The sequence below is a fragment of the Chenopodium quinoa genome, unplaced genomic scaffold (assembly GCF_001683475.1).
Source record: "Chenopodium quinoa cultivar QQ74 unplaced genomic scaffold, ASM168347v1, whole genome shotgun sequence".
In the NCBI taxonomy this organism is placed as follows: Eukaryota; Viridiplantae; Streptophyta; class Magnoliopsida; order Caryophyllales; family Amaranthaceae; genus Chenopodium; species Chenopodium quinoa.
This window is the reverse complement of record NW_018742552.1, coordinates 147174-174736: the sequence shown is the minus strand read 5'-3', so window position 1 is coordinate 174736 and position 27563 is coordinate 147174. Positions and strand designations below refer to the sequence as shown.

Below are 27563 nucleotides of genomic sequence, written 5' to 3'. Positions count from 1 at the left end.
GTTGGACAGCTTAATCAAGTAATAGAACTTGGAGTTGGTGTGACTAAGTATTCAATATTATTGTTCTCTTACAAAGATGCAATTGCAAAAATGCAGGACGAAAAAGTTTGCATTGTGAGCAACGATGAGCAAGAGCAGACATTAAATTAGATGCTAATAATAAAATTTTATAGTTTTTTTTTTCTTATTTATGCAACACTACATGCACTATCACTTAGCTATTAATTGTTGGTCTTGCAGGATATGGATGGATTTAATAGTAATTCTTCTGTAATTGTCCTTGGAGCAAGTAACTATGTTGATGTGTTAGGCTCATTGATCATGTGAAATCAGGAGTCTCAACGGCTCTTTGTTCTTTCTTTTGGCGATGGTATGGCTTTTCTTTCTCCACCATTTCTGGCAGAGTAATTATAGTGATGAGATTTTTTGTTGTACACATTACTCTCAGGGGGTGTTTGGTATGGGTTTTTTATAGGGGTGGAAACGGAATCAGATTACCGTTTCCGTTAGATTATGTTTGGTTAATGGGTAAAGTAACAAATTTCGTTACTTAGTGGTAACCAATTCCACCAATTTGTTTCCATTGCAAAAACTGCGGAAACGATTCACGTTTCTTTCCTCAAATCCAAAAAAACACAAATTTTACTCTTTCTTTCTCCTCTCATTCCATAATTTTTCGAAGAATTCCCAAGTTTGATCGATCGAATCTCCCGATTTTGCTCAATTTGATCAATTTCCTAGCTCAAATCTCCAGAAATCAATAATCTTAACCATCACAGGTTTGTTTTTTTATCAATTTTTTGTTAGATAAACCCTTGATTTTGAATTTGTGTTGAAATTTGTATAATTTTCAGTTTGATTGTTTGTATTTTGATTATTTTTTTATCTCAGATTGTTTGTAGTACATAGATTGTTAATATGATATCAAATTCTAGGGTTGTTTGTTTATATCAATTTCGATTTATCAGTTCGAAATTTCTAGGGTTTTTTTTTTCGTTTGTTGATTTTCTGCTGAATTTGATGGTTTATATTGCTATTTTTGCCTATAATTGCTAGTTATAATGTGTTTTCCCCCAAAAATTTTCCCATGATTTTGGTTTATTTTCTCTTTCGATCATGTTGAATTTGAGTAGTTCGCTATGGTTTTTGAAGATTGAGAAGTTGTTATGGTGACTATAATGATGAATGCAATAGCTAACGTAGAAGGGGTGGAATCTGAAAGAGGAGTTACCTTTGTTTTAAAAGAAAAGTTGCCAAATGCAGCTTCCTCTTTCTCTCAAAAAACTGAGGGGCCATGGAAGTCCTAACCTGCTAGCTGAGCACACATACTACAACTACCTGTTCTCATTCAGGCAGTGTACTCTGATCTGTGTAATTGTGTATCCTAATAATCATGATACAATATAAAGAATTACAAAAAAAATTGAATATCATCATGGCAGTGAAGGTCACAGTAATTGAATTTCTCAAACTTCACACCTCATAGAAGTTGTTATGGTGACTATGATGATTTATTTTCTCTATTTCTTGTATTTTAATGGTTTTTGATGGGTAATATATAATGATTTGAGTCGTTGAAGTTTTGATACCATGATTTAAAATACATGTCATAAATCCCATAATCATTGTAGAAGCCAAAATTCTGCAATGCCAGAATACCAGAGTCGTACTGAAGCTTGATAAAAGTAAACAGCCATATATTTGAAGTAAAGCAAAATGATGTTCATTACAGTAAATCAGTGTGATAAGAATGACAGCAAATTTGTAATCAGATTATCAATTAATTATTTAAAACCCTGTCCCCTTATACTTTATCCTGTTAAGAGTGTTAACAGAAGCTAGAAATTATGCTTAAACATTGCTTAAACAACTGGCAGTATTATATTAGCCTTTATATATTGTAATGTATATGAAATTTTGTACTGCAGGACTAATTTTCTGTACCACAAAGTACCTGATAATCTAGTTTTTCTGTACCTTTGTTTAATACAGATTAGGTGGATCACAAAAATTTCGTTGTAGCATTAGAATCTTATCTATTTCTATTGATGTATTTTTAAGGTTCTTGAAATGGCTCGTATTGGGAAAAAAAAGAAGAGCAAAACAAGTTCAATTGGTTATTACAATGATTATAGTAGTTTTTATGCTATTTTGGATTTGGTATTTGATGAGCGTTGTTACAATTAGAGGGGCTCAAATCAATGAAAGGAAAAGGAATAGGAAATTGTTACGCTCGTTATTTTTGAGTCACTTAATAAGACAGAGTGATGTAAGCTATAAAAGTGAGTTTCGTGTCAATAGACGTACTTTTAATATTATTTGTGAGATGCTTAGAGATATATGAGGTTTAAGTGGAACAAGAAATATGACTCTTCAAGATATAGTTGCAATGTTTTTGTACACATTGGCTCATCATCAAAAGAATAGGTCAATTGGAAATCTCTTTTTAAGAAGTGGGGAAACAGTGAGTCGACAATTTAACCTATGTCTAAGGGCTATTTTGAAGTTGCATGAACACTTATTGCACAAGCCTATAGCGATATCTAATAAATGTGAAGATGAAAGGTGGAAACCTTTTATGGTATAATTCCATTCATGTTCTTTTTTCTGTTAGATTTTCATGTAATGTATGTAAATGAATCATATCTTTGTCTTTTATAATGTAGAGTTGTCTAGGAGCGCTAGATGGTACCTATATTAACGTAAGAGTGACTTCACAAGAAGGGAAAATATCGAACAAGGAAAGGCACAATTGCTATGAATGTTTTAGGTGCTTGTGCACCTAATATGGAATTTATTTATGTGCTTCCGGGGTGGGAAGGATCAGCCCATGATGTATGTGTCCTTCGTAATGCTCTCTCTAGGCCAAATGGTCTTAGGGTACCTCGAGGTAAATGGAATAGGTCTTTTGTTTTTTGTGAGTATAATTATAGTTGTTAGTAAGGTATCTAGTGATTATCTTATTTTGATTTTTGTGAAGGTAATTATTATTTGGTTGATGCGGGCTACACTAATTGCGACGGATTTCTCGCTCCATATAGGGGGCAACGATATCACCTTAAAGAGTGGATAGATAAACAACCTGAAAGTGCCGAGGAATATTTTAATATGAAACATGTTAGGGCAAGAAATGTGGTAGAGAGGTGTTTTGGTTTACTTAAAGGGAGATGGAGCATACTTAGGAGTCCCTCGTTTTTTCCTATACGCACCTAAGGTCGTATCGTGATGGCTTGTTGTTTACTACATAACTTAATTAGAAGAGTCATGCCTACTGATGATATAGAGGAAGAAGAGTTGAGTGAAGATTCTGATGATGATTCCGATGATGAACCTGAATATATTACAAGTGTTGCAACTTCAGATCAGTGGACCAATTTTAGAAACACACTAGCACAAGATATGTTTAATGGGTGGAGGGCAAGAGGTAGAAGAGTTTAGCAGTCAAGATCCTCGGTGTAGTGGGTTCAAATTACAAGATGTTGCTGCTGCATCACCTCATGTTAGAATACTCTTTAGTGCTAAGACCAAACTGTTAGAATCCTGTAACTTGATTTACTTACTTTTTTAGTGATATGTTTAATTTACTTACTTTTTTCTAGTGCAATTATGGCATTGCTTCTTTAGTGATATGTTTAATTTACTTACTTTTTTCTAGTACACCATATGATACCTATACTCTTGCACTCATTGTCTTGATATATGTAAATTTTCTCTTTGAAGTTGTATATGATGGGAGAAGAGGGAAGCAATCGAGGAAGAGGTAAGAATAAGCGTTTTTGGACCTTTGAGGAAGATACGGTGCTCATAAAAATATTTACATGAGTTATCTCTCGATCCTAAATCGAAAAGTGAAAGTGGCTTCAAGAGTGGTTACATGAATAAGTTGGAAGAAATGATAAAATCTGTGCTACCTAATTGTGGCTTGAAAGCTAATCCACACATTGAGTCAAGGATTAAGCATTGGACAGAGAAATATAGTGCAATGGCAGAGATGTTATCTACTTCTGGATTTGGATGGGATTCGGACAAAAAAATGTTGCAAGTAGAGAAAACTGTATTTGATGAATGGGCTAAGGTAAGTAAGCTTTTTAATGTTCTTCATTTTTTATGATTTGAGTAGTTATTAAATTCATTTCAATAATGTTGTTGTTGACGTTGTAATGTTGTTGCTTGAATGTTAGTACAGATTGCTATAATTTTGTTTCCTACTTGCTGCTATATTCTATGGGCTTGCTGCTCAAATTGTTGTTGCCTGTTATATTGTTGTTGTTGTTGTGTTGTATTGCTGCTATTGTTATTCTGTAGTTTCCTTGTAGCTGCAGTTTTGTTTGCCCCAAAACATATATTTCATTCGTTTTTAGCCCTTAGTTCCTTCATCAAAGTTATAGATCTCGAAAAGTTATTCAATTTAGGCTCAAGAATTTCTTGATTTGGAATTTTGTGCTAGGAATTATGCCTTCTGGAAGTTTTTGTGTTTTGCTGCCTTGGTTATATCGCAGCGAGGATGTTATTATTCATTTTATAGTGGCAAGCATTGTTGCATTATCTTTATTTTTTGTTTCCCTATTCTCTTTGTAGCCTTATTGATGGATTACTGTAGAATTTCCCTTCACTTGCTAATATGAGTATTTGAAACATATATTTGTATGAGTTATTAAAGTATTGTATTTGGTATTGTATGAGAATATCACTTTCTTGATTAAGGATTTATGTACATTGCAGGCTCACAAGAAAGCAAAGGGGTTGGATGGAGTACTCTTTCCTCATTATGAGACACTTGCTGAAATCTATGCAAAAGATAAAGCAACCGGAGAAGTTAGTGAATCATTTGTTGGAGCTATTGATAACATGAATGTTGAGATTGCAAATCAGTCTATGACAATAGAGAGTGACGAAGACGGTTATATGGATTCTCCCACTCATTCTACCCATTCCACTCATCAACAACTCAATCCCATAAGCGGCCAATGAAGAAAGAGGATGATAATACTCCTTCCAAGAAAGCAAAGATGAAAGAAATGAAGGGAAAAGGAAAGACACATCAAAAGGTAGATGATGCTAATGAGTTAGTAGCTTCTCTTCATAATACATCTAAAACTTTTGGGAAAATTTTTGAGGACATAAATGCAAATCTTGGAACTATGGCAAATTCATGGTCCAAAGCCGAAGAAAGGGGGTAAAAAATGGATGATGAAGTGAATAAGGTGTTAGAAGAAGTTATGAAATTGGATGGTGTTTCTCCTTCGGAATCTTTAGAGGTGGCAACAATTCTCATGGCTGAAAAAAAATAAGTTTCGAATCTTTTTTCAAGCTCCAACCAACTTGAAGACACAATATGTTTTAGATCTCCTTAAGAAAAAATAGGTGGGAGTATTGCTAATCATCTACAATGTATGGCCTCTGAAACTTTAATTAAGGCTTATGGGTGCTAGAACACCATATTTTGTTCTTGAATTTCAGAATTTTGTAGTATACATTTGTTTGGTTTCCTACAAAAAGTACTTGTTATGCTATGATATAATCAGTTTAATATTATAGCTAACTTATTTTTATGGTATTTTAATAATGGTATGTAACTTGATCAAGTAAAATTGCTCATATATTAAATAGCAAAAACTTCCTTTTATAAGTAGTTGCATTTTCAAATGATTCCTTTCCATTAGGTAGACCAAACAAGAACAAAGGGAGTAAAGTTTAATTGATTCCTTTCGATAGTTAAACCAAACAAATGTAAAGGTAATAGCTAAATGATTCCTTTCCCCCCTCTTATTTGTTTCCTTTCCACTTCGTTTCCATTATCTGAACCAAACGCAACCTCAAGGTGAAAAAGTTTTTTGTTTTGAAACTCTAGGTAACTAATAAGGAAATGAGATTCCTTTCATAAGATGGCTATCAAGTTCATAGTCGTTATACGAAGTATATTTATCTCCAAAGTTTAAAAATGTAACACCCCAATAATTCTCCCTTTTCCAAACCACATACTTTAAATAAAATAGAGGAGAACCATTGGCATGTTACCGCCATGTGTTAAAAATTAAGGCTTTATCAAAGTATCGCAGCGGAAAAACCAAACATATAGTACGGAAAATCAATAAGTCAAAGCTTACAAACTGGAACCATAAAGGCCCTTATTAAAAACCAAACCAGTATTCAAAACCCAAATACTAAATGAAATAATAAAACATAAATAAGTTCAACACAAGAATCGAATACTCTCAATCACACCAATCCCTTGACAATGCGTTGCCAATCCCCGAACTTCACATCATCAAGCTAACTTGTGCAATACTGCTCTCCAATAATACGAGTGTATTAAGTGGATCATGACAGGGTCATTGAAAGGAAAAGGCCATGACCAAATGAAAACACACAAAAGCACGCAATCAGCAAAGTTGAGTACATACAAACTACAACGCACCAACCTAGCATGCTCAACTAATTAAAGTAACTAAACATACATCATGAATTCATTAAAAAAAGTCTCCTCACTTAAATAATTCAATCAACTCAACGCACTTACTAACCAATTAATTACAATCACTTGACTCATTATATTGAATTTAATTCATTGGAGTAAGCAATAGATGAGGTTGTCCAATCCACCAAATCATTTTGGTCCCAAATGATCATTTAAAATAAAAATATAGCGCGATGCAAGAATGGGCGCGACTCCATTCTCACAAAGTTAGTCTAAGATCCCATCTAACTTTCATTATAAAATAGAATTGTAAATACCAAAAGAAAAGAGGACATGTTGATCAAACAAGCCTCGGAAATCCACAGGCTACCACCGTGTACCCCAACCCATAGTTGTCAATACTCTAGAAGTGCACGCTTTCCGGAGTTTTATTGCTCAACCATGTTTCACTTTACGTGATTACAAGTTTAATTATTAGCCAACTCATTCAAGTAAACCATACATAATAATCATACATATAATTCACTTTTAATATTATTTAGAAAAACGATGATCACATCACAAATTGACCTTATATTCCATTAAACTTCCAAGATATCCAAAATTGTTGAACATAGTCAACCCACCTAGCCATTTCGGCTTAATCTACCTTTACTCGACATACTAACAAGTCATGCTTGAGTAATAAATAAAATAATAATAACCTCATTGAATAATTAATAAATTCGTTCCATTTAAACCATTAAATTCCAATCCTTCAATATTCCAAATGTGGTTAATAAACCAATCTAATAAAAATATGCTTGTATCAACAGTCCATACAAACAATTAATCTAATATAATTCAACATGCTTGCATCCGTAATACCATACAAACATAATCAATTCACCAAAACATGTCTCATAATCATAAGCACATGAATTAATTCAATATGTAACCAAACAATTTCCATCCAAGAGTTCTCTAAATATGAAACTAAGTTCTTTCCTTTTGGTACCTAAACAAGATACTACATACAACAAAGTAGACATGTATGTACCTCGTATAAACAATCCTTTGTGCCACTTTTAATCAATTAAAAGTCTCCTAGGGAATAATCACCTCCTAGAAAGCAACTAACATTCAAATATTAATTCACAAACTAATTTCCAGCAATATAAATTGATTTTAAACTCATTAAAACTTCCTTAAAAACATGTTTTTATGCTTAATAAATCATTATAAATTCAATAGGAACAAAAGCCCCAATTTAAATACTTATTAGAACCCTAAAATCTCAATTTAAATAAATTAAAACCCTAGATTTTATAATTATAAAATCTAAAAATTATAACTTTAATAATCTGAAAATTAGAAGTTTAAATTATCAAAATCATTTTTTGATACTAAATAAATTAAGTTCAAACAATAAAAACTAAAACCCAAACCAAATTAACAATTTTTAAGCAAAAAGAAAAAGAAAACAAAGGAGGAGGAAGGGGGTAACCACGACTAGGTGGTTCGCTGGCGGACCAGCAGTTGTCGGCGCCGGTTTCTGGCGGGCAAGGGTGTCGGGCAAGGGAGCGGCAGTAGGTGAGCAGTGGCTCACGTATAGAGGAAAAAGAAAGAAAGAAAAAAAAAGAAAAGAAAAATAAAGGAAAAATAGAATAATGAAAACAAAGAGAAAAGAAATAAAGCCTAATCTTTTTGTGTGGGGAAAATTTGGGGTTTCATGGGGTATTTATAGGAGGACAATTGTAGGGTAGAATTGAGCCTCATGAAAATAATAGATCAATTAAATAAATAAAATGGACTAGGCTTTGTTTGTATGGACATAAATTATAGAATGAAGTTTCATAAAATAATTTGTGCTAATTTTTTTTTTTTTTACCCATATTAATAATTTGAAACTTTTGAAATTAAATTCCAGAAAAATACAAATAAATATTACAAATAAAATAAAATTTCATTTATAAAATATTTAAAAAATACGAAGGATTACAACCTACCCCTCTTAAAAGAAGTTTCGTCCCGAAACTTAGCACAAACTCCCTTAAATTGCAAAACATTTACATAAAACCATTTCAAAATTTTCAATATTATGTTGCTGGAATTCCAATTGTGTCATAATATCGACATTAATACCGTATCACCATCCCCATTTACGTACTTCACTAGATATGTAAACAATAAAATAGCTGTGAAAAGAATAAAAACACCATAAAAAGCATAAAATAAGGCAATAAGCGCGAAATTATACGTATTCTACCCCCATTAAAGAACAAGAGTTACGCCCTCGTAACTCACCTCATTAAATAACTCAGGGTATCTCTTTCTCACATCATCCTCGACCTCCCAAGTAGTCTCATCATATTCTTGGTTTGACAAAAGAACTTTAAAAATCCTAACATCCTTATTGCGTGTACTACACACCTTATGAACCAAAATTTTCACAGGCTTTTCCTCATAAGTCAAAGTCTCATCCAATTGAATCGATTGAGGTTGTAGCACGTGCTTTGAATCGAGAACATACTTTTTCAATTGAGAGATATGAAACACATCATGCATTTTCCCAAATTCCATAGGTAATGCCAATTTGTAAGCAACCTTGACTTATTCCAAAATTTCATAAGGACCTATATACTTGGCACTCAATTTTCCCTTCTTTCCAAATCTCATCACTTCTTTTGTAGGTGAGACCTTCAAAAAGACTTTATCACCCACATTAAACTTATCATCTAGCCTTTTCAAATCGGCATAGATTTTCTGCCTATCTTGTGCAGCTTGAATTCTCAAGCGAATCAACTTTACCTTATTCACCATTTCCTTAATATAGTCTGTTCCTAAGACAAGATTCTCACTATAGTCATTCCAACATGTAGGACTTCTACACTTTCGATCATATAATGCTTCAAAAGGTGCCATGCTAATGCTAGCATGGTAACTATTATTGTAAGAAAACTCAATCAAATCCAAATTAAATGATCCTCCCAAGTACCTTGAAAGTCCAAGGCACAGGTCGTTAACACATCTTCCATGGTTTGATTGATCCTTTCTGTCTGTCCATCCATTGTTGGGTGGAACACATTACTCATTTTTAGTGTTATTCCCAAGTTGGCTTGAACCTTTTGCCAAAATTTGGACAAGAACCTTGAATCTCGATCGGAGATGATGTCCTTAGGCACTCTGTGTAGTCGAACTACATTCTTCACATACACCTTTGCTAATTGTTTATTTTTCCAAGTTTCCTTTATTGGAATAAGCATCGCAAACTTTGTAAGTCAATCTATAATCACCCAAATAGTATCATTGCAACTTTTGGTTCTAGGCAATCCTGTGACAAAATCCATGGATATCGAATCCCATTTCCAACTAGGAATCTTCAAAGGTTGAACCTTTCCCATCGGTCTCTTGTGATCAATCTTGACCTTTTGACAAGTCAAGCATTTACTCACAAACTCAGCTACTTCTCTCTTCATATTTGGCCACCAATACAACTCTTTCAAGTCCTTGTACAACTTGTCCCCTCCTAGGTGCACAGAATATGGAGTATTGTGGCTTTCTTGCATGATTTTTCTCTCAAAATCCTCACACTTTTCTGGTATGCACCACCTTTCTTTGTAACTCAAACTTCCATCATCATGGATCTTGAAATCTACATTTTTCCCTTGGCTCATTTTCTCCTTAATCGATTGAATTCTTTCATCACCTTTCTGACTCTCTTTTATTTCATCTAACAATGAACTCCCAAGTGAAAGAGCACTCAACCTTACTCCAACCAACGTCTTTGCCTCATATTGAGATTTGTCTGAGTGAAAATATACTTGAGACTCTTGTGATCCGTAAAGATCTTACACCTTACTCCATACAAATAATGCCTCCAAATCTTCAATGCAAACACTATAGCTACAAGCTCAAGATCATGTATAGGGTAATTAACTTCATAAGGTTTGAGTTGGCGAGAAGCATAAGCTATCACCTCCCCATTTTTTTGTAACACACACCCTAATCCATTCTTCGAAGCATCACTATATACTACAAATCCATCACTCCCATCAGGTAAAGTTAAAATAGGTGCGGTGGTTAAACGCTCTTTAAGAGTTTGTAAGTCTTGTTCAAACTTTTCATTCCATTCAAACTTACTTTCTTTCTTCATTAAGGTAGTTAAGGGTCTAGCAATCTTCGAAAAATCCTTCACATACTTCTGTAATAGCCAGCTAATCCCAAGAAACTCCTTATGTCAGACACGTTCTTAGGTGTAGGCCACTCACTCACGGCTTGAATCTTTGCTGGATCCACAGAAACACCTTCTTTAGACACTTAATTTCCCAAACATGCAACCTTCTCTAACCAGAACTCGCACTTTGAAAACTTAGCATACAACTTATTGTCTCTAAGAGTTCTTAGCGCAGTCCTCAAATGCTCATTATGTTCTTCCTCACTTTTTAAGTATACCAAAATATCATCAATAAAAACAACCACAAACTTATCCAAATACTCATGGAATACTCGATTCATCAAATCCATAAAGATTGCAGGTGCATTGGGCAACCGAAACGGCATAACTGTAAACTCATAGTGCCCATATCTAGTCCTAAAAGCAGTCTTAGGTATATCCTTATCAGCAACTCTAAGTTGATGGTACCCCAAACATAAATCAATCTTGGAAAACACATTAGCTCCCTTTAATTGAAACAAATCATCGATCTTGGGCAGTGGGTACTTATTCTTTATCGTCACATTATTCTATCCCCTATAATCAATGCACAACCTCATGCTCCCATCTTTCTTCTTTACAAACAAACTAGTGCTCCCCAAGGCAATGCACTTAGCCTAATATACCCCTTATCCAAAAATTCTTGCAATTGCACTTTAAACTCTCCCATCTTAGCAGGTGTCATTCTATATGGTGCTTTAGAAATCGGTGTCGTTCCAGGAACCAAATCTATTGTAAATTCCAATTCCCTCTTTGGTGGCATCTCGGAAATCTCTTCAGGAAATACATGTAAAAACTCATTCGCAATTAGCACATCTTCCACATTCACCTTATTACTCATTTCCAAGTCCTGCACACAACAAACGAACAAAGGATACCCTTTTTACAAGTTTCGTCAACTTCATTGCAGAAATAATCCCATACCTTTTGGTTTCCCAAAACGTCTGTAAGACACAGTTTTTCCCAAAGGACTCCTTAAATAAACCGTCTGTATCTCGCAATCAATCTTAACTTTATAAGTAGCCAACCAATCCATTCCCAAGATAACATCAAGGTCACCCAACTCAAATTCTATAAGATTAGATGGAAAATCAGTCTCTCCAATCCTCAAAGGTAAACCCATATGCATCTTGGTGCACCTCCCAACTTCACCAAATAGGCAAACTAATAGGCAAGTCAATTGAGTTTGGTTCAACTAATTTTAACTGTATCACAACAGAACTAGAAATAAAGGAATAGGTGGCTCTAGAATCAAACAAAGCTTTAACAGAAATAGAATGAATAGAAAAGTTACCAGTGACACCATCAAAAGACCTTTTAGCTTCCTTCTTGCCCATCACAGACAAACGACCTGGATTGACATTCTTTCCTTGATTCCCGGAGTTATTGTTGCCAACATTTCCGTTCTTTTCATTCCCATTATGACCATTCGAATTCCCTCCTTGATTGCTTGTTGGAGTAAACTTGTTCACATTCCCTTGTTGCTTCAGTTTAGAGAAACACTCAAACTCCCTATGAACCTTCTTGTTACAGAACCTACACACAACCAGGTTCCCATCATATTCCCTTCCAAGATGATCCTTGCCACATCTCTTGCAGTTATAATGCCTCTCAGCTTGGCCAGTAGGTCTAGAAGATCCTCCATTGTTCCGAATATTTCTATTATGGAAATTCTCGTTCCTTGGCTTCTTGAAGTTACTTGGTTTACTCGAATTCCCAAAATCCTTTTGCTTTTCTCCAACACTTCCACTCTTAGGCGCACTCCTGACATTCAGACTGTATAGGTGCGCTGCTCTCCCATAAACCTTATCAAGAGTCTTAAAGGTCTTTCCAGCCAAGTCCTATTATAATTGCTTAGTCAAACCTTCCTCAAATCTTTGAGCCTTCAACTCCTCAGTAGACACTACTTCAGAAGCAAACCTCGATAAGTTCATAAACTTGTTATAGTACTCAGTAATTGACATGTTGTTCATTTGTAGATTAATGAACTCTTGAGCCTTTTACTTCCTTAAGAATGGTGGATAGAACTTCTCCCTAAGTTTGGTCTTGAAAGTCTCCCAACCAAAATTAGCCTCAGCATGAATCATATTTCCATTATCCCTCCACCAAATATCTGCCTCTTCCTTCAAATACATGGCAGCTTGGTCAACTCTCATACTCTCAGGGCAATTCAAAGCAGCAAAGATCTTATCGAACCCCCTAACCTAATTCTCTAGAAAAGTTAGGTCTCCACCTCCCTTAACGTATGGTGGCTTGACCTGAGCAAGCTTCTTAAACATCTCACCAGCGGGATCAGGATTATCATTGCGGTTTTGGTTCAAGTTCTCAGCTAGTAGCCTAATGGCATCAGCTAAAGCATCGTAGTTAGCCATCCTCCTTCTCTGCCTAGAAATATAAGCACTCTTAGGCCAACGTCGACATAAAAGTACTCTACTTGCACAACACATCGTATTCATGATCATCAATTATATATATTAAGGTAGAAAGGTGGACAAGGCCATACGATCATCCTAATAAGTCACTTTAAAGGAAATGATTATTAAATTTTAATCATTCTTGCGCACAAGAAAGTTAAATAAAATAATTCCCTTGATTCAATCCCCACCAAAATCCAAGCATTAAGTAAATAACATAATTTAATAAACACGTAATTACGTGCTTCACTTAAGCAAATCATCACATACCATTCCATATTACATGGCTTAAACCTTAAACATGATACTAAGTGATCACACTTAAGTTTGCACCATTACATAAAACATACAATTAAATAAGTTGCATAATCTATCACTTCATACAAAATAAAAGCACAAAATAATTAATTACAATGCATATAGAAAGAAAGAATTTATCCTATACGCCCTTACTAATACTACCCAAATCTCACTGATAAAATAAAATAAGCACATAAGTTAAAATAAAATAAATAATCAAATTCATTTTATTTCAAAATAATTAAATAACACAAAAAATATATAACACGAAAAATCATTATTATTATTATTATTATTTTTAATAAATGACGAATCAAATTTATTAAATAAAATAATTTTTGAAAAATTTAATTAACTTTAAATAAAGCATTTAAAATAAAACTCATTAGATTTAAAAACATTAGGCGCCTAAAAACTGTAAAATGGCTTTAGTGGTAATTAAAATCTAACCCAAGCTCCAAGATACCACTTTGTAAATACACAATAATTCTCCCTTTTTCAAACCATCTTTAAATAAAATATAGGAGAACCATTGGCATGTTACCGCCATGTGTTAAAACGTTAAGGCTTTATCAAAGTATCGAAGCGGAAAAACCAAACTTAAGTCTTTAAAATAATATAGTAAGGAAAATCAATAAGTCAAAGCTCACAAACTGGAACCATAAAGGCCCTTATTAAAAACCAAACCAATATTCAAAACCCAAATCATAAATGAAATAGTAAAACATAAATAAGTTCAACACAAGAATCGAATACTCTCAATCACACCAATCCCTTGACAATGCGTTGTCAATCCCTGAACTTCACATCATCAAGCTAACATGTACAATACTGCTCCCCAATAGTACAAGTGTAATAATTGGATCATGACAGGGTCATTGAAAGGCAAAGGCCATGACCAAAGGAAAACACACAAAAGCACGCAATCAGCAAAGCTGAGTACATACAAGCTATAAAGCACCAATCTAGCATGCTTAACTAATTAAAGTAAATAAACATACATCACGAATTCATTAAATAAGGGTCCACACTTAAATAATTCAACCAACTTAACACACTTACTAACTAATTAATTCCAATCATTTGACTCATTATATTTAATTTAATTAATTGTAGTAAGCAATAGACGAGGTTGCCCAATCCCAAATCATTTTGGTCCCAAATGATGATTTAAAATAAAAATATAGCACGATGCAAGAATGGGCGCGACTCCATTCTCACAAAGTTAGTCTAAGATCCCATCTAACTTTCATTATAAAATAGAATTGTAAATACCAAAAGAAAAGAGGACATGTTGATCAAACAAGCCTCGGAAAGCCACGGGCTACCATCGTGTACCCCAACCCATAGTTGTCAATACTCTAGAAGTGCACGCTTTCCAGAGTTTTATTGCTCATCCATGTTTCACTTTACGTGATTACAAGTTTAATTATTAGCCGACTCATTCAAGTAAACCATACATAATAATCATACATATAATTCACTTTTAATCTTATTTAGGAAAACGATGATCACATCACAAATTGACCTTATATTCCATTAAACTTCCAAGATATCCAAAATTGTTGAACATAGTCAACCCACCTAGCCATTTCGTCTTAATCCACCTTTACTCAACATACTAGCAAGTCATGCTTGAGTAATAAATAAAATAATAATAACCTCATGGGATAATTAATAAATTCGTTCCATTTAAACCATTAAATTCCAATCCTTCAATATTCCAAATGTGGTTAATAAACCAATCTAATAAAAATATGTTTGTATCAACATTCCATACAAACAATTAATCTAATATAATTCAACATGCTTGCATCCGTAACACCATACAAACATAATCAATTCACCAAAACATGTCTCATAAACATAAGCACATGAATTAATTCAATATGTAACCAAACAATTTTCATCCAAGAGTTCTCTAAACATGAAACTAAGTTTTTCCTTTTGGTACCTAAACATGATACTACTTACAAAGAAGTAAACATGTACGTACCTCGTATAAGAATCCGTTGTGCCACTTTTAATCAATTAAAAATCTCCTAGGGAATAATCACCTCCTAGAAAACAACCAACAATCAAATATTAATTCACAAACTAATTTCCAGCAATATAAATTGATCTTAAACTCATTAAAACTTCCTTAAAAACATGTTTTTATGCTTAATTAATCATTAGAAATTCAATAGGAACAAAAGCCCCAATTTAAATACTCATTAGAACCCTAAAATCTCAATTTAAATAAATTAAAACCTTAGGTTTTATAATTAATTATAAAATTTGAAAATTATAACAACTTTAATAATCTTAAAATTATAAGTTTAAATCATCAAAATTAATTTTTGATACTAAATAAATTAAGTTCAAAAAATAAAAACTAAAACCCAAAACAAATTAACAATTTTTAAGCCAAAATAAAACAAAGGAGGAGGAAGGGGGTAGCCATGGTTGGGTCGTTCGCCGGCGGACCAGCAGTGGTCGGTGCCGGTTTCCAACGGGAAGGGGTTTCAGGCAAGGCAATATCAACAGGTGAGTAGTGGCTCACGTATGGAGGAAAAGGAAAGAAAAAAAAAAGGAAAAGAAAAGAAAAATAAAGGAAATATAGAATAAAGAAAATTAAGGGAAAAGAAATAAAGACTTACCTTTTTGTGTGGGAAAAATTTGGGATTTCATGGGGTATTTATAGGAGGACAATTGTTGGGTAGAATTGAGCCTCATGAAAATAATGGGCCAATTAAATAAATAAAATGGATCAGGCTTTGTTTGTATTGACATAAATTATAGAATGAAAGTTCATAAAATAATTTATGCTAAAATAATTTTTTGTTTTTTGACCCAAATTAATAATTTAAAACTTTTGAAATTAAATTTTGAAAAAATACAAATAAATATTATAAATAAAATAAAATTTCATTCATAAAATATTTAAAATACGGGGGAATTACAAAAAATATCTTTTTCAATTATCTCTAAACATACCTTAAGCTTTTATAACATACATATTATCACTATTCATTATTGTTGTAGTTTCACTTCTTGCTAGAAGTGATCATTTACGAACTTAGGCGGGAAACGGGCCGGGCTTATAGTTCATATTTTGTCCAACAGGCCTAATCTAGCAAAACCAAGCCCTTTTATGCGAGCTTGACAATTTCCATACCCGCCCTATTAAACGAGCCAGGCTTGTCCGCAGGCTAACAAATTTAAAATTATCATTCTTATCTTATTTTTTAGGACTTTGTTCTAATTTTTTTAAAAACACTAATAAATCTTTATATTATTTATTTATGTTACAATTATTTTGATTAAGTTGTCTTAAAATAACCTATATTGATCACAAATGATTAATAATTATAATAAATTTAAAATCGTGACATATTAGTAAAAAATATTAAAGAATGATAGGAAGTGTCTAAGCACGTCGTTAAATGCTTAAAACCTTATCAAAAAGATTTATAACACTCAACCAAACCTAAACCGAGTATAGGGCAAGTCGAGGGTCGAACCACGAGGAATGGGGGGTCAATCACTATAGTCTATGTGTTAAGCTATTTCGAAGAGTGTATGAATGTGTAGTCAAGAAGGCTAATCAAACCAAAGCAAATATCGTATCAAAAATCAATATCAAAAGCACTAGGGATTAGGATCCACATACAATCATGATAGTTATGCTAATTGAAGGAAAATCAATCAACCAAATGTTGCAAAGGAAAATAGTAATTGCAATCAAGAGAATCCAATAGGTTATCTCCTAGAAGTCAAGCTAGGTTTCCTCTATGAATGACTAGCAAGAAGAATCACAAATCAAATTCAATCAATAATTGCAATCCCTAAATCAATGGTTCGTGTCATTAGAAATCACAATGTAATCTAGCTTGAAAATCAAGGTTGATCACTCCTTAACAATTCAACCACATGCACAATTCTATCAACCAATTTAATCACAACATTCAATCAATCAAAATCCATCAATTAGCAATAATCCATCATTCATGCATGTTTCACCATCTCCCTAGCAAGGAGTCTACTCACTAAGCATATTGATATTGAAGAACAAAACTAAGTAAATCACAAACATCATCATCTTAAACTAAATCAAGTAAAATACAAATCAATCAAACCACTAACCAAAAGATCAACAAATCAAGCAATAATTCATGAATCAAAAGCAAAATCAAGCAATGGAGCGGAATTAAAGGAAGAAAATCTCACTAGTTATCATTGATTGAAGGAAATCCATCCAAACTTGATTGAAGCAATTGTTGAAGTACAAATCAAAATCCAAGAGTTTCTCTCTCTAAATCTAAAAGCTCCCCAAAACTCACTCTAAAACTTCTCTCTCTAGCCTCTCTAAGAACTCAATGAATAGTTCTCTCTCTAGAATAACTAACTAAGGGGAAATAAAGTGGATGTCCAAAAGAAACCCGTACAGGCGCACCCTCACTCCGAAGTGTGCACCCGCGCCCCCGGAACAGGGGATCTCCTCCATGCGCTCTTCAATGCAAGAGGTGCGCTCCTCTTGATCGTCATTGGGGTGGCAGTCCCAAAATGAGTTTACGGTGGGTTCAACACCATACTTTCATGTGAGCACAGCATGAAGGCGCAAGCATCAAGTCTTGGGGTAGGCCATCCCTTTCTTTGTGAGCTATATGAGAGCTTCCACCTTGCACTTGAGCATCTTCTAACCCGAGGAATCACCATGAAGGGCCTAGGACTTCACCTTAGACCTGAAAATGAAGAAAGGAAAACAAGTAAAGGGGAAAAGACGATAAAAACTACAAAAATACAAGGAAAAGGGAGAAATAACCAGAATGAGATCAACTAAACAATAAAAGACTAAAACTAAGGAAAAAGGCATAAAGAAAGCTATGAAAGAAACTAAAATCATCCCAAAATAATGCCATTTGAGTGCCATGGCGCTCATCAAACTCCCCCGAGCTAAACTTTTGCTCGTCCTCGAGCAATTGCAAAAGCAAGTAGGAGTAGGATGAAAGACTTATTCAAATAAGAAAAAGGAAAGAAAGGAGACAAGAATATACACTAAGACTCACTAACGTATCGTAGGAATCACGATTGTTTTTAGCTACAACAAGCCCTTAAAACCCCAAAGTCGCCAATGAGGACGAGTGAGGTCTCGTAAGGGTTTCCAAAGAGCTTAACCCATAACTCTCATGGTAAAACGAGGCAAAGCATAAAAGGAAAATGAAACCAAAAATAAAAGGAACACAAATGCTTTCGAAATGGACCTTCGCGAAAAGTCAAACACAAATAGATTAAAACTTTCTAAACAAACAAGGGGTTGCATGCTCCAAGATATCCAAGGTTGATTGAAACATCAAATACGCTAAGCATAAAGAACTAACAAAACATAATTCACCTTCATCCCAAACAATCTTACCTCATTCTCCCTACTAGTTTCAAATCCACCTCAAGTGAGCATCTCAATGATTCCTCGAAGTAATCGGAAAAGAAAAGATTTAGGGCTACCCGACTATGCATACTCGCTCCATAGGCTTGACTCCTATCTCCCTCCACCGACTTGTGACTCAACCATAAATGTCAAAAGGGCTTTGAAGGTTGTAACATAAGGGCGAGAAGGGATAATGGTAGGCTAAAAATTTGAAATTTGGTGGTATACATAAATTATGAGGCAAAGAATGGCCAATTCTTAGTACCATAACCAAGGTATCATCCAAAATTCAAACAAAAATACCAACATTCCCCCCAAGCTTATTCAACGCCACATCACAAAACTATACATAAATAGTATAGGAACTCTTCCCTCAAACTTGAAGAAAGCATTGTCCTCAATGCTTTTATAACTAGGGAGATCACGACCACAATAAAATGTTTTTGAGTTTTTTTTCTTTTTCAATTTTTTTTGATTTTTTTATTTTTTTTATTGAAGGATTAGCTTTTGCTCTTTATTTTTATTGTTTTGTCCTCGCCTCTTTTAACTATGGACGACTCTTTCAACTTGTATATGCCTTTATTCACAAACTATGAACAACACATGCTTGCTTAGTAAAAGAACCAAATATCCACACCTATTCACCATAAGCACCAACAAACGAAGGACCACATGCTTCACAAAAACCAAGAATGGAGACAAAAATGAAACAAATGGCTAGAAAGCTAGTAATAAGGCTTGAAAAGAAGGTATAAGTCTCAAATGGTAATAAGGAGGCAAATGTAAACCCAAATCAAAAATATAGAAACTAAACCTAGAAGATGAAAAATAACCAACCTGAAAAGATGCATTTGTCCTTCCCAAATGGTTCGGTCGCGAACTCGGGAGAGAAAAGTCAAGTTCTAGATAAGAGAAAGCGGTAGTCAAGGATCCATGCCACTCACACAAGATAGGTAGAAGGCTAGAAAAATGAGACCTCACAAGGTTGTGGCAAAAACTAACTCTCAGCTTCAAATTCACTATAGGAAGTAACACCTTCTTACCACAAACAAGTAGATTAGGGCTTGGGGTGAGCACGGATCGGATATCCGATTCGAAATTGGATTTCCAATCGGATATCCGTATCCGAAATTTTAGAAATCTGATATCCGATATCCGATCCGAAAGCTTCGGATATCCGATATCCGAAATTTTCGGATCGGATATGTCAGATATCCAGTATCCGATTCTTTTATTAATAATTTAATATCAATCATTTTATACTAAATTAAGCTCTTAAAGGCAAAATTACTTTTTTAAAAAGACAAATTCATATGTATATTTTAGTTATTTTGCTGTTATACAACCTGAACAAATTGAGTAATTAAATAACCTGAATAAATTAAGTAATCAAATAACCTGAACAAACCAAAGTGACGGATTGAATAACACTCACAAAGTGACTAAAAAAACCTGAAGTCCAACTAATTATAACATATTACAATATAAGGAAATTTTAGAGAACTTGCATACTAATTGTCACATTACAAAACAAAGAAATGTTCAAACTTCAAAGTTTGTAAATCCCAAAGCTAGATTGTTGATTCACTAATTAATGTAACAAAATTCACATCATAAGGATCCCATGCTCCACCAGTTTGGTAATGAAGCACACCAGTTGATTCTTGTGATTGTACCTAGAAAACACAGGAACATTCAAATAAAGAATTAGACAATTAGATCTAATACTTTTTAGATTTTAAGAATTATACACACGAATCAGCTATTTGAAGTTAAGAAACTTAATCAACCAACTTCACTGAAAACCCAAATACATGACTTGTTTTTCTTCTTTAGTATACTATACTTTTAGTAAATAAAAGGTTCAAACTCCAGAAGTATTCAGAGGCTACACAGCAGAAGCCTGATATACAACATATGACAACTTCAATGCCATTTATTCATTAATATTGCTGTCATGCACTAAGTTTAAAGAAAATTGCTGTCATGCGCTTGGATAAATCAGAAAACAGTCACAAAACATCAAGTCCTCACAACAATCAGCTAAATTTCATTAATGTATATTTTTTTTTTCCAAACCATTTGAAGTTCCCAGCCCCAACATTTGAGATACCAAGTTCATTAAACCTACCATGAATCTTACCATAACACAACACATTGTATACATTTTAAATTAATCACTTGGATAATGTCATCATATGAAAGATCTATTCATCTATCAGCAAAAGATCAATGTAGAGTAAATATGTACCATATAAAACACATTATGCATTCTTAATTCCAAGGGTTCAGATTCCGTGTGCTTTGATGGAAATAGGAATGCTTAGAAAAGAGCCGAGCTATTGTCTTTAAATGAAGCATAACACAAATTCTGCCAGCAATCTATGACATGCTTTGTAAACCAACATACACATGAAGAACAGAGCAATGGGCCAATGGCATTTTGGAGGAAGAAATGTCAGAGTTTTAAGTCCATGTTCCTAAAAATCATCTAATAATTCATTGAATTACTGTCATCAGAAAAGATCATATGAAAAGATCATCAAGACATTGCCATAATCAAATAAGCTAGCTGATATATTAAAAGACACGCGGCCAAAATACAAGCAGGACACAAACATTGTACTTTTGAGTTCATGTAATCATATAATCATATATGCATCAGATTAAGCAGAAATATACAAACCAATAAAAGTTAAAATCCAACAACAAAGCCTTTGCTATTATAGATGACCCCTTGACCCGTTCCATGATTACTGGTAAAAAATTCAGGTGAAATGGTCCATCAATCTTCATTATAAGGTTCATATCAATCAAATCATAGCCATTCATTCAATAATATGATCACAGGTCTTCGATTTTTGCAAGCAGAAAATTAAATGGCAAAATTCACAAAAACAGAATATTTAAACTGAAATTTAAACGGCCAATTTAACAAAAACAGAAAATTTACAGAAAATTAAACAAAAAATCAAACAAAAAATAAACAAAACCCACATCAACATACAACAAAAAAAATTAGACAAAAAAAAAAAAAAAAAAAAAAAAAAAAAAAAAAAACCCCGTTAAACATGAAAAACAAAAAACTCACCATAAAAGACCTCCAATGGCGGAGAGCACGAGGTTCAAGTGTTCAACCTACAACAAAAAAAAAACAGAAAATTTAACAAGAAATTAAACAGAAAATAAACAAGAAGTTAAACAAAACGTCAAAACCCACATCAATAATTCAACATACAACAAAAAATATACAGAAAATTAAACAAAAAAATAAAAAGAACCCCGTTCAAACAATATGACATTTATATTTGTTGATTTGAAAATGAAAAACAAAAAACTCACCAAAAATTAAAAATAGAGGACCTTCAATTGCGGAGAGCACGAGGATGAATGGAGCTTCAAGCCTTCAACGACCAATTTCAAAAAATAAAAACCCTAGAAATTCAGAAATTTCAATTTAGGTAAGGGATTTGAACTTTTGAAGTGAGATCTGAGACCCTTGAGAGTTTGAGAGGAGAGAGCCTTGAGAGTTTGAGAGGAGAGAGCCAGAGAACGAGAAGAGAGAGATAGAGGGGAGAGAGAGAGGCTTGACTGCGTTTGAGAGAGAGGAGTGTTTAGGGAATTAGGTCAATTAGGGTTCACTACTTCGACCTTCGAGAATTTTCTTTTTATATATTTTTTTTTTAGAAAATTCGAGAAATAAAAAAGGAAAAACAAGTAAATTTCGGATATTGGATCGGATATCCAATATCCGATCCGGATTTTTCAGATATCCGATATCCGACTTTTTCGGATATCGGACATCCGAAATCCAAAATTGGGATATCCGATATCCGATCCGATATCCGAAAAATCAGGATCGGATATCCATAATTTTCGGATCGGATGCGGATCGGATCATCGGATTTTCGGATCTTCAGATAGTTTTGCTCAGCCTTATCTGCAAATATCAGTTCAGTATATAATTTGGTCAGAGGATTTTAATCTAATGGCATGATGGATTGATGGGTAATATCAAGCCAAAAATTAGTCATCAATGGGAATTATCTCAAGTATGATTGACCTTTCAAGCAAACACCCTTCAAATAACCATAATTAGTGATGTGAAACATATTTGTTTATAACAAGCAGGAGACTCCGTGACTAAGTCTAAAAATTTACGTCCAAAAATTCTTGACAGCAAGATCGTGGATCCATATATTGCTTGTACTATCCCAGCTAAACCCCATATGCAGTTATTGCTCAATAAATCTATAGGCCATAGGGGTAGGTTAAAATTTAGTCCAATACATTACCAAATCCCAAGGAAACCCAAATGTGGTCTAGTTCATCCCAAGAAGTACAAAACCCCTCTTGATTGTCCAATCATTCTAGGGAGACAAGTGCATTAAAGCTGCTAATTGAACTTTCTTCAAACTAATACAGCCTTTGTCCAGAAGTTATGTCTTGTCTTGATATTATTTTATGTGAGGAACTTATTAGGGGAATTTCAAAATGCTAATTCTCTACATCATAAAGGCAAAATCAAGTTTTATTCTTTCAGGAGAGCAAGTGACAATAATTATGAAAATAAAGCATTTAAAGTGGCTAAAGAAAGGTGCTTGGGAGTAAGTGAGCGGGTAACCAATAACATACCTACATAAGATGTATGGATGATGGGCCAGTAACAGCAGCAACTTTCTGAGCAAGTTTGGCTTCATCACGGTACAGTTCCTTCAAATCTTTCTTCAAACGTCTAGCCTCTCGCTTTTCCTCCTTTACAGCAGCCTACACATAAGCATTAGCAGTTTAGCCCTTTTAAATACAAATACCCTTTATATTTCAGGGTAGGGGAATAAAAGTAAAGCATGATTGAACACTACGATACTATAAGCCATAATACCTACCTTAGATCTGTTAAGACAGGATTCTTAATAAGCAAATGCAATTAATGCTAAATTGGATTTTCATCATTGTGGAAACCTAGTGACTAGGGTGTGTGTATTGAACAATCAACATCTGTCTAACAGTGAATATATTTTCTACAAAAACAAGTACCTTTCTTTCTTTTTTCTCCTCCTTGGTCTCCTGACCATGTGGTTTTCTTTTTGGCACCTCTGGTTTGGCAACTACTTTGGCTGTCTCTTTAGGTTCCTTCTTTCCATGAGGCAAGTAATCCACAGGAAGCTTTGCCTTTCCTCCAAGAGTAATAATCTTGTCAGAACCACTTTTCAGCGCCCCGGAAAATGTCTCAGCCAATATTTTCTTTCGATTTCTTCCAGGGACTCCAATTCTCCCTGGGTGATTGTCAAGGTTCGAGTATGTAGAGACAATGGTCTCACAATCCCAAATTTCTGACTCATCACTACTTTCTTCCACAATTACCACTTCTTTATCATTTCCATCCTCATTCTCATATTTCTCAGCATATTCAGCACAACGGCGAAGAATTTCAGCTGGAGCTGTGTAATTTCCATCAAATTCTAAGTCATCAACCACACGATCTTTGAGAACACTATTGAGCTTTTCTGCAAGTGATATATCTTCTTCTTCGGCTACATAATTTTTATAATCATCATCACTATCTGACCCATATTCTTGTTGTTCAAGCTGCCGAAAAACCACAAAGGATAATACTATCAGCAATATAGAGGATGTACAAGTTAAACAAGCCTCGCACACTAGCAATTTTAATGGATGAAAAATTAAGTATTGTAGCCAGAAGCTTAGTTATATATTGAGAACTAAACACCCTCTTAGTCAGAATTGTGTCTCAGACATAATAGGTTGATACTAAAAGAGCAATAGCTCCAGAGAGAAAATCTTACAATATCAAACTGTTGGTCAAGCAAACGCTGAGGTCTATTATCTTCATTAACACTTCGAACCACCTCCGCTGTAGAGTTATAGGCTACTCCAGTTTGAACTTCAGCGTGAGGATTACTAATAGAAGACAAACTCTCCTCTTCATACACATCTCCTATTTCCTCTGAATGATTTGCAAGAACAACAAAATCCTCCTCCAATTCATCAATATCAGAACCAAATTCTGATTCATTGTCTTCAAGTAAATTAGCAATTTCTGGATCTACAGCTTTTTGTACTTTCACAGTAACAGTTTTCTCTGCGACATTATACAATGTTTTAGGACTTGTAATTTCACTTGCTTCCTTTATCCGCACTCTTGAAGCATCGTATGCCTGAGATCATAGTAATCAAGATTAGTACTTACCCCAAAGTATTGGCCAACAAGTCCCAAAAATAAACATAAGTTAAAAAGACCGTGACAAAACAAGAAAAATGACTACTTCATATCCAAAATAATACTCCTATTTCACTATATGCACAATTACCAATGTACACATTCAAACATAAGTTTCTTCAAATACGTATTACAAAGAATTATACAAATTGATATTGTGAAACTATACATGAGGATGAAATCACGAGTGTTATTTCCATTTGTGTTGTAATCTATAAAGATCCAAATAAGACAATAAAAATGGAACCGAGGCAGTAGTTGTTTACAATTAAGCATTTCCAGGTTAACATGTTGGCATTTAAAATGAGAAAAAAAAAAAATACAGAGTATATATACGCCACAAAAAACTACTTATAAGAAAGGGAGTAAAGGAGAGAAATTATTAACAAAATAATTCTAAAAACATACAATCCTTCCATTGTTCCATAAGTAATTATCACATTGTTCAAAAATTTCATAATACAAACATAGGTCATTATTATTCTAAGAAATGTGTCAATTCTTCAAAACATGTTAAATAATAAACGCGATTATTGATTCCAAACCAAGGAACACTTCAAATCATATTGCAAAAGTATACGACAGCAATATCATCTAATAAAGACATAGCAAGAATCACCTTAACATCATTAGGCAGTTGATGAAGTTCAGCCTTTGGATTTTCATAATAAGCTGAGCCACCACCCGTATTTCGAATCTCTCTCAAATGATTTAGATAATTATAACCATCATCAGGGAATCCAAGCTCCAATATCTCCCTCCTTACATGATCAGGAAGTGTACCTGAACTCCTAAACCCTTGATAACCCCCATCCTCAGGGGCATCAGCATAAATCGACTCCGGGTCGTTCGAGTAATCCTCATCATCATTGTCCTCATCTAACCCATTAATCTTAACCCGATTATTATCAACACGAACAAAAACCCGGTCATTCTCCGGCTCCTCAACATATATAGGATCAGAAGAATCCCGTGAAAGAAGTTGAAAGGTTGCTGATTTTTTCTTATCAAAAAACTTCTTCTTCCCCATCTTTATAACCTACCCACAAACAATTCAATAAATAAGTACATTTATTAAAAAGTTATGTACTCGTAATATTTATCCATTATATAGTCAGGCCCGTCCCAGAGGAAGGGCAGGAGGGGCGGCAGCCCTGGGCCCAGGGAAAAGAGCTCTGATTTCATAGTTGAATCCTAACATTAAAGTGTTGTGCAATACATTAGCAACCAAATTTGATTCAATTATCTCATAATTTTAGGGATATTTGATTCAATTATCTCATAATTTTAGGGATATTTGATATGATGATAACAAATACAATTATACAAACAACTTACCTCAGAAGCTGCTTCAATGGGGGATACAAGAACTAGATTCAACGGAGAACGGCAACTGCGCTTCAATGGAGAACTGCGCTTCTATGGAGAACGTTGAATGCGCTTCAATAGAGCACTTCAATGGGTTGGACGCCTAAAAGCCATGACCCATGACCCGCCACAGTTATTAATGGGTTAGATCCATTTAATAAATAAATGGGCTGAGTCTTCATACGATCGTCCAATTAAAGGGCAGGGTAGACCTTTTAAGGGTTTAGAATAAACCTGTTTCATAAAGTACGGAGTATTAGTTTATTTTTACACTTCCATTTCTCAAATACTATCTTCACACACCAAACCTTGTATAGTTTGTTTGTAAGTTTTTTTTTTGTTTTTTTTTTTAAAAAAAAAAAGAAAAAAAATTGAAAACGGCTGAAATTACATTAATTAAACTGAGTTTACAACAAACGAAAGGAAAGTATGGTAACCTAAGTCAATTACAAGTTATCATGTCGTAAATGTGATTAAGATGAGTTTTCCTCAAAAAAAATGTGGTTAGGACGACTCTTTTGTCGTGGCCATTATGACAAATTAATTGTGTCATGTGAAGTGTGAATTATGCAATTGTATAGGTAGTGTTACCTTTGCGGTTTTAACATCAGCTGACGGTCACCTACATTTTTATTATAAATACAGTTGCAGACTAGCAAGAGTAGAATTGTATAAGTTAGTTAATTGTGTGAGTTGGTTAGTAATTTGTGTAAAACAGAAAATTATTTGTGAATAACTTTAGAAGTGAGAACTTTAATACTTTGTTTTGTTTTGAAAAAAACCCATCTAGATCAACCGAATAAATTTCCAAAATGTGAGGAGGGATTACATCACTCCACACCCATTGGCCAAACTCCCATGGTTGAAAGTAAGTCAATTTGTGTGCTACATTATTACCCCCTCGCTTTACAAAAGATCATGAATCACTAGTAAAATTAGAAGAAATAAAAAATCTAGAATATCCTTTATAATCAGATGAAAGGAACCGGAGTCTTACAAACACTTCCTCATTGCCTCAATCACCACCAGATTATCACTCTCGATCCCAATGAAGCTCATACCCTTGTGTCTCCCAATCTTCATGCCCCAAAATACCGCTTTCACCTCTGCAATCTTAGTCTCTCATTTTTCACTCCACTACACCGTAGCTCCCCAAAGCACCACCCCTCATTATTCCTGCGTACTGCACCCAATCCCGTCCCCACCTCCCCCAAAAC

The 27563-nt window shown here is 34.1% G+C and overlaps 1 protein-coding gene across 5 annotated transcripts; it reads right to left on the bottom strand.

Annotated features, from left to right (window-relative positions):
* Positions 1–20157: 20157 nt before the first annotated feature.
* Positions 20158–26470, bottom strand: LOC110720257 (protein LTV1 homolog). Of its 5 annotated transcripts, none has more exons than XR_002511296.1 (8): positions 26317–26470; positions 25598–26017; positions 24545–24916; positions 23775–24326; positions 23373–23504; positions 22080–22172; positions 21829–21875; positions 20158–20413 (listed from the first exon to the last, which is right to left on the bottom strand). XR_002511296.1 is itself a non-coding variant. In XM_021899259.1 (7 exons), the coding sequence occupies exons 2-5, from the start codon at positions 26006–26008 to the stop codon at positions 23373–23375; spliced, it is 1467 nt and encodes a 488-aa protein (XP_021754951.1). In that variant the 5' UTR covers positions 26009–26017; positions 26317–26470; the 3' UTR covers positions 20158–20413; positions 21829–21875. The 5 variants fall into 5 exon arrangements, 3 of the variants coding, with proteins under 3 accessions (XP_021754951.1, XP_021754953.1, XP_021754952.1); XR_002511297.1 differs by having other exon boundaries at positions 22080–22141; XM_021899259.1 differs by lacking the exon at positions 22080–22172.
* Positions 26471–27563: the final 1093 nt, after the last annotated feature.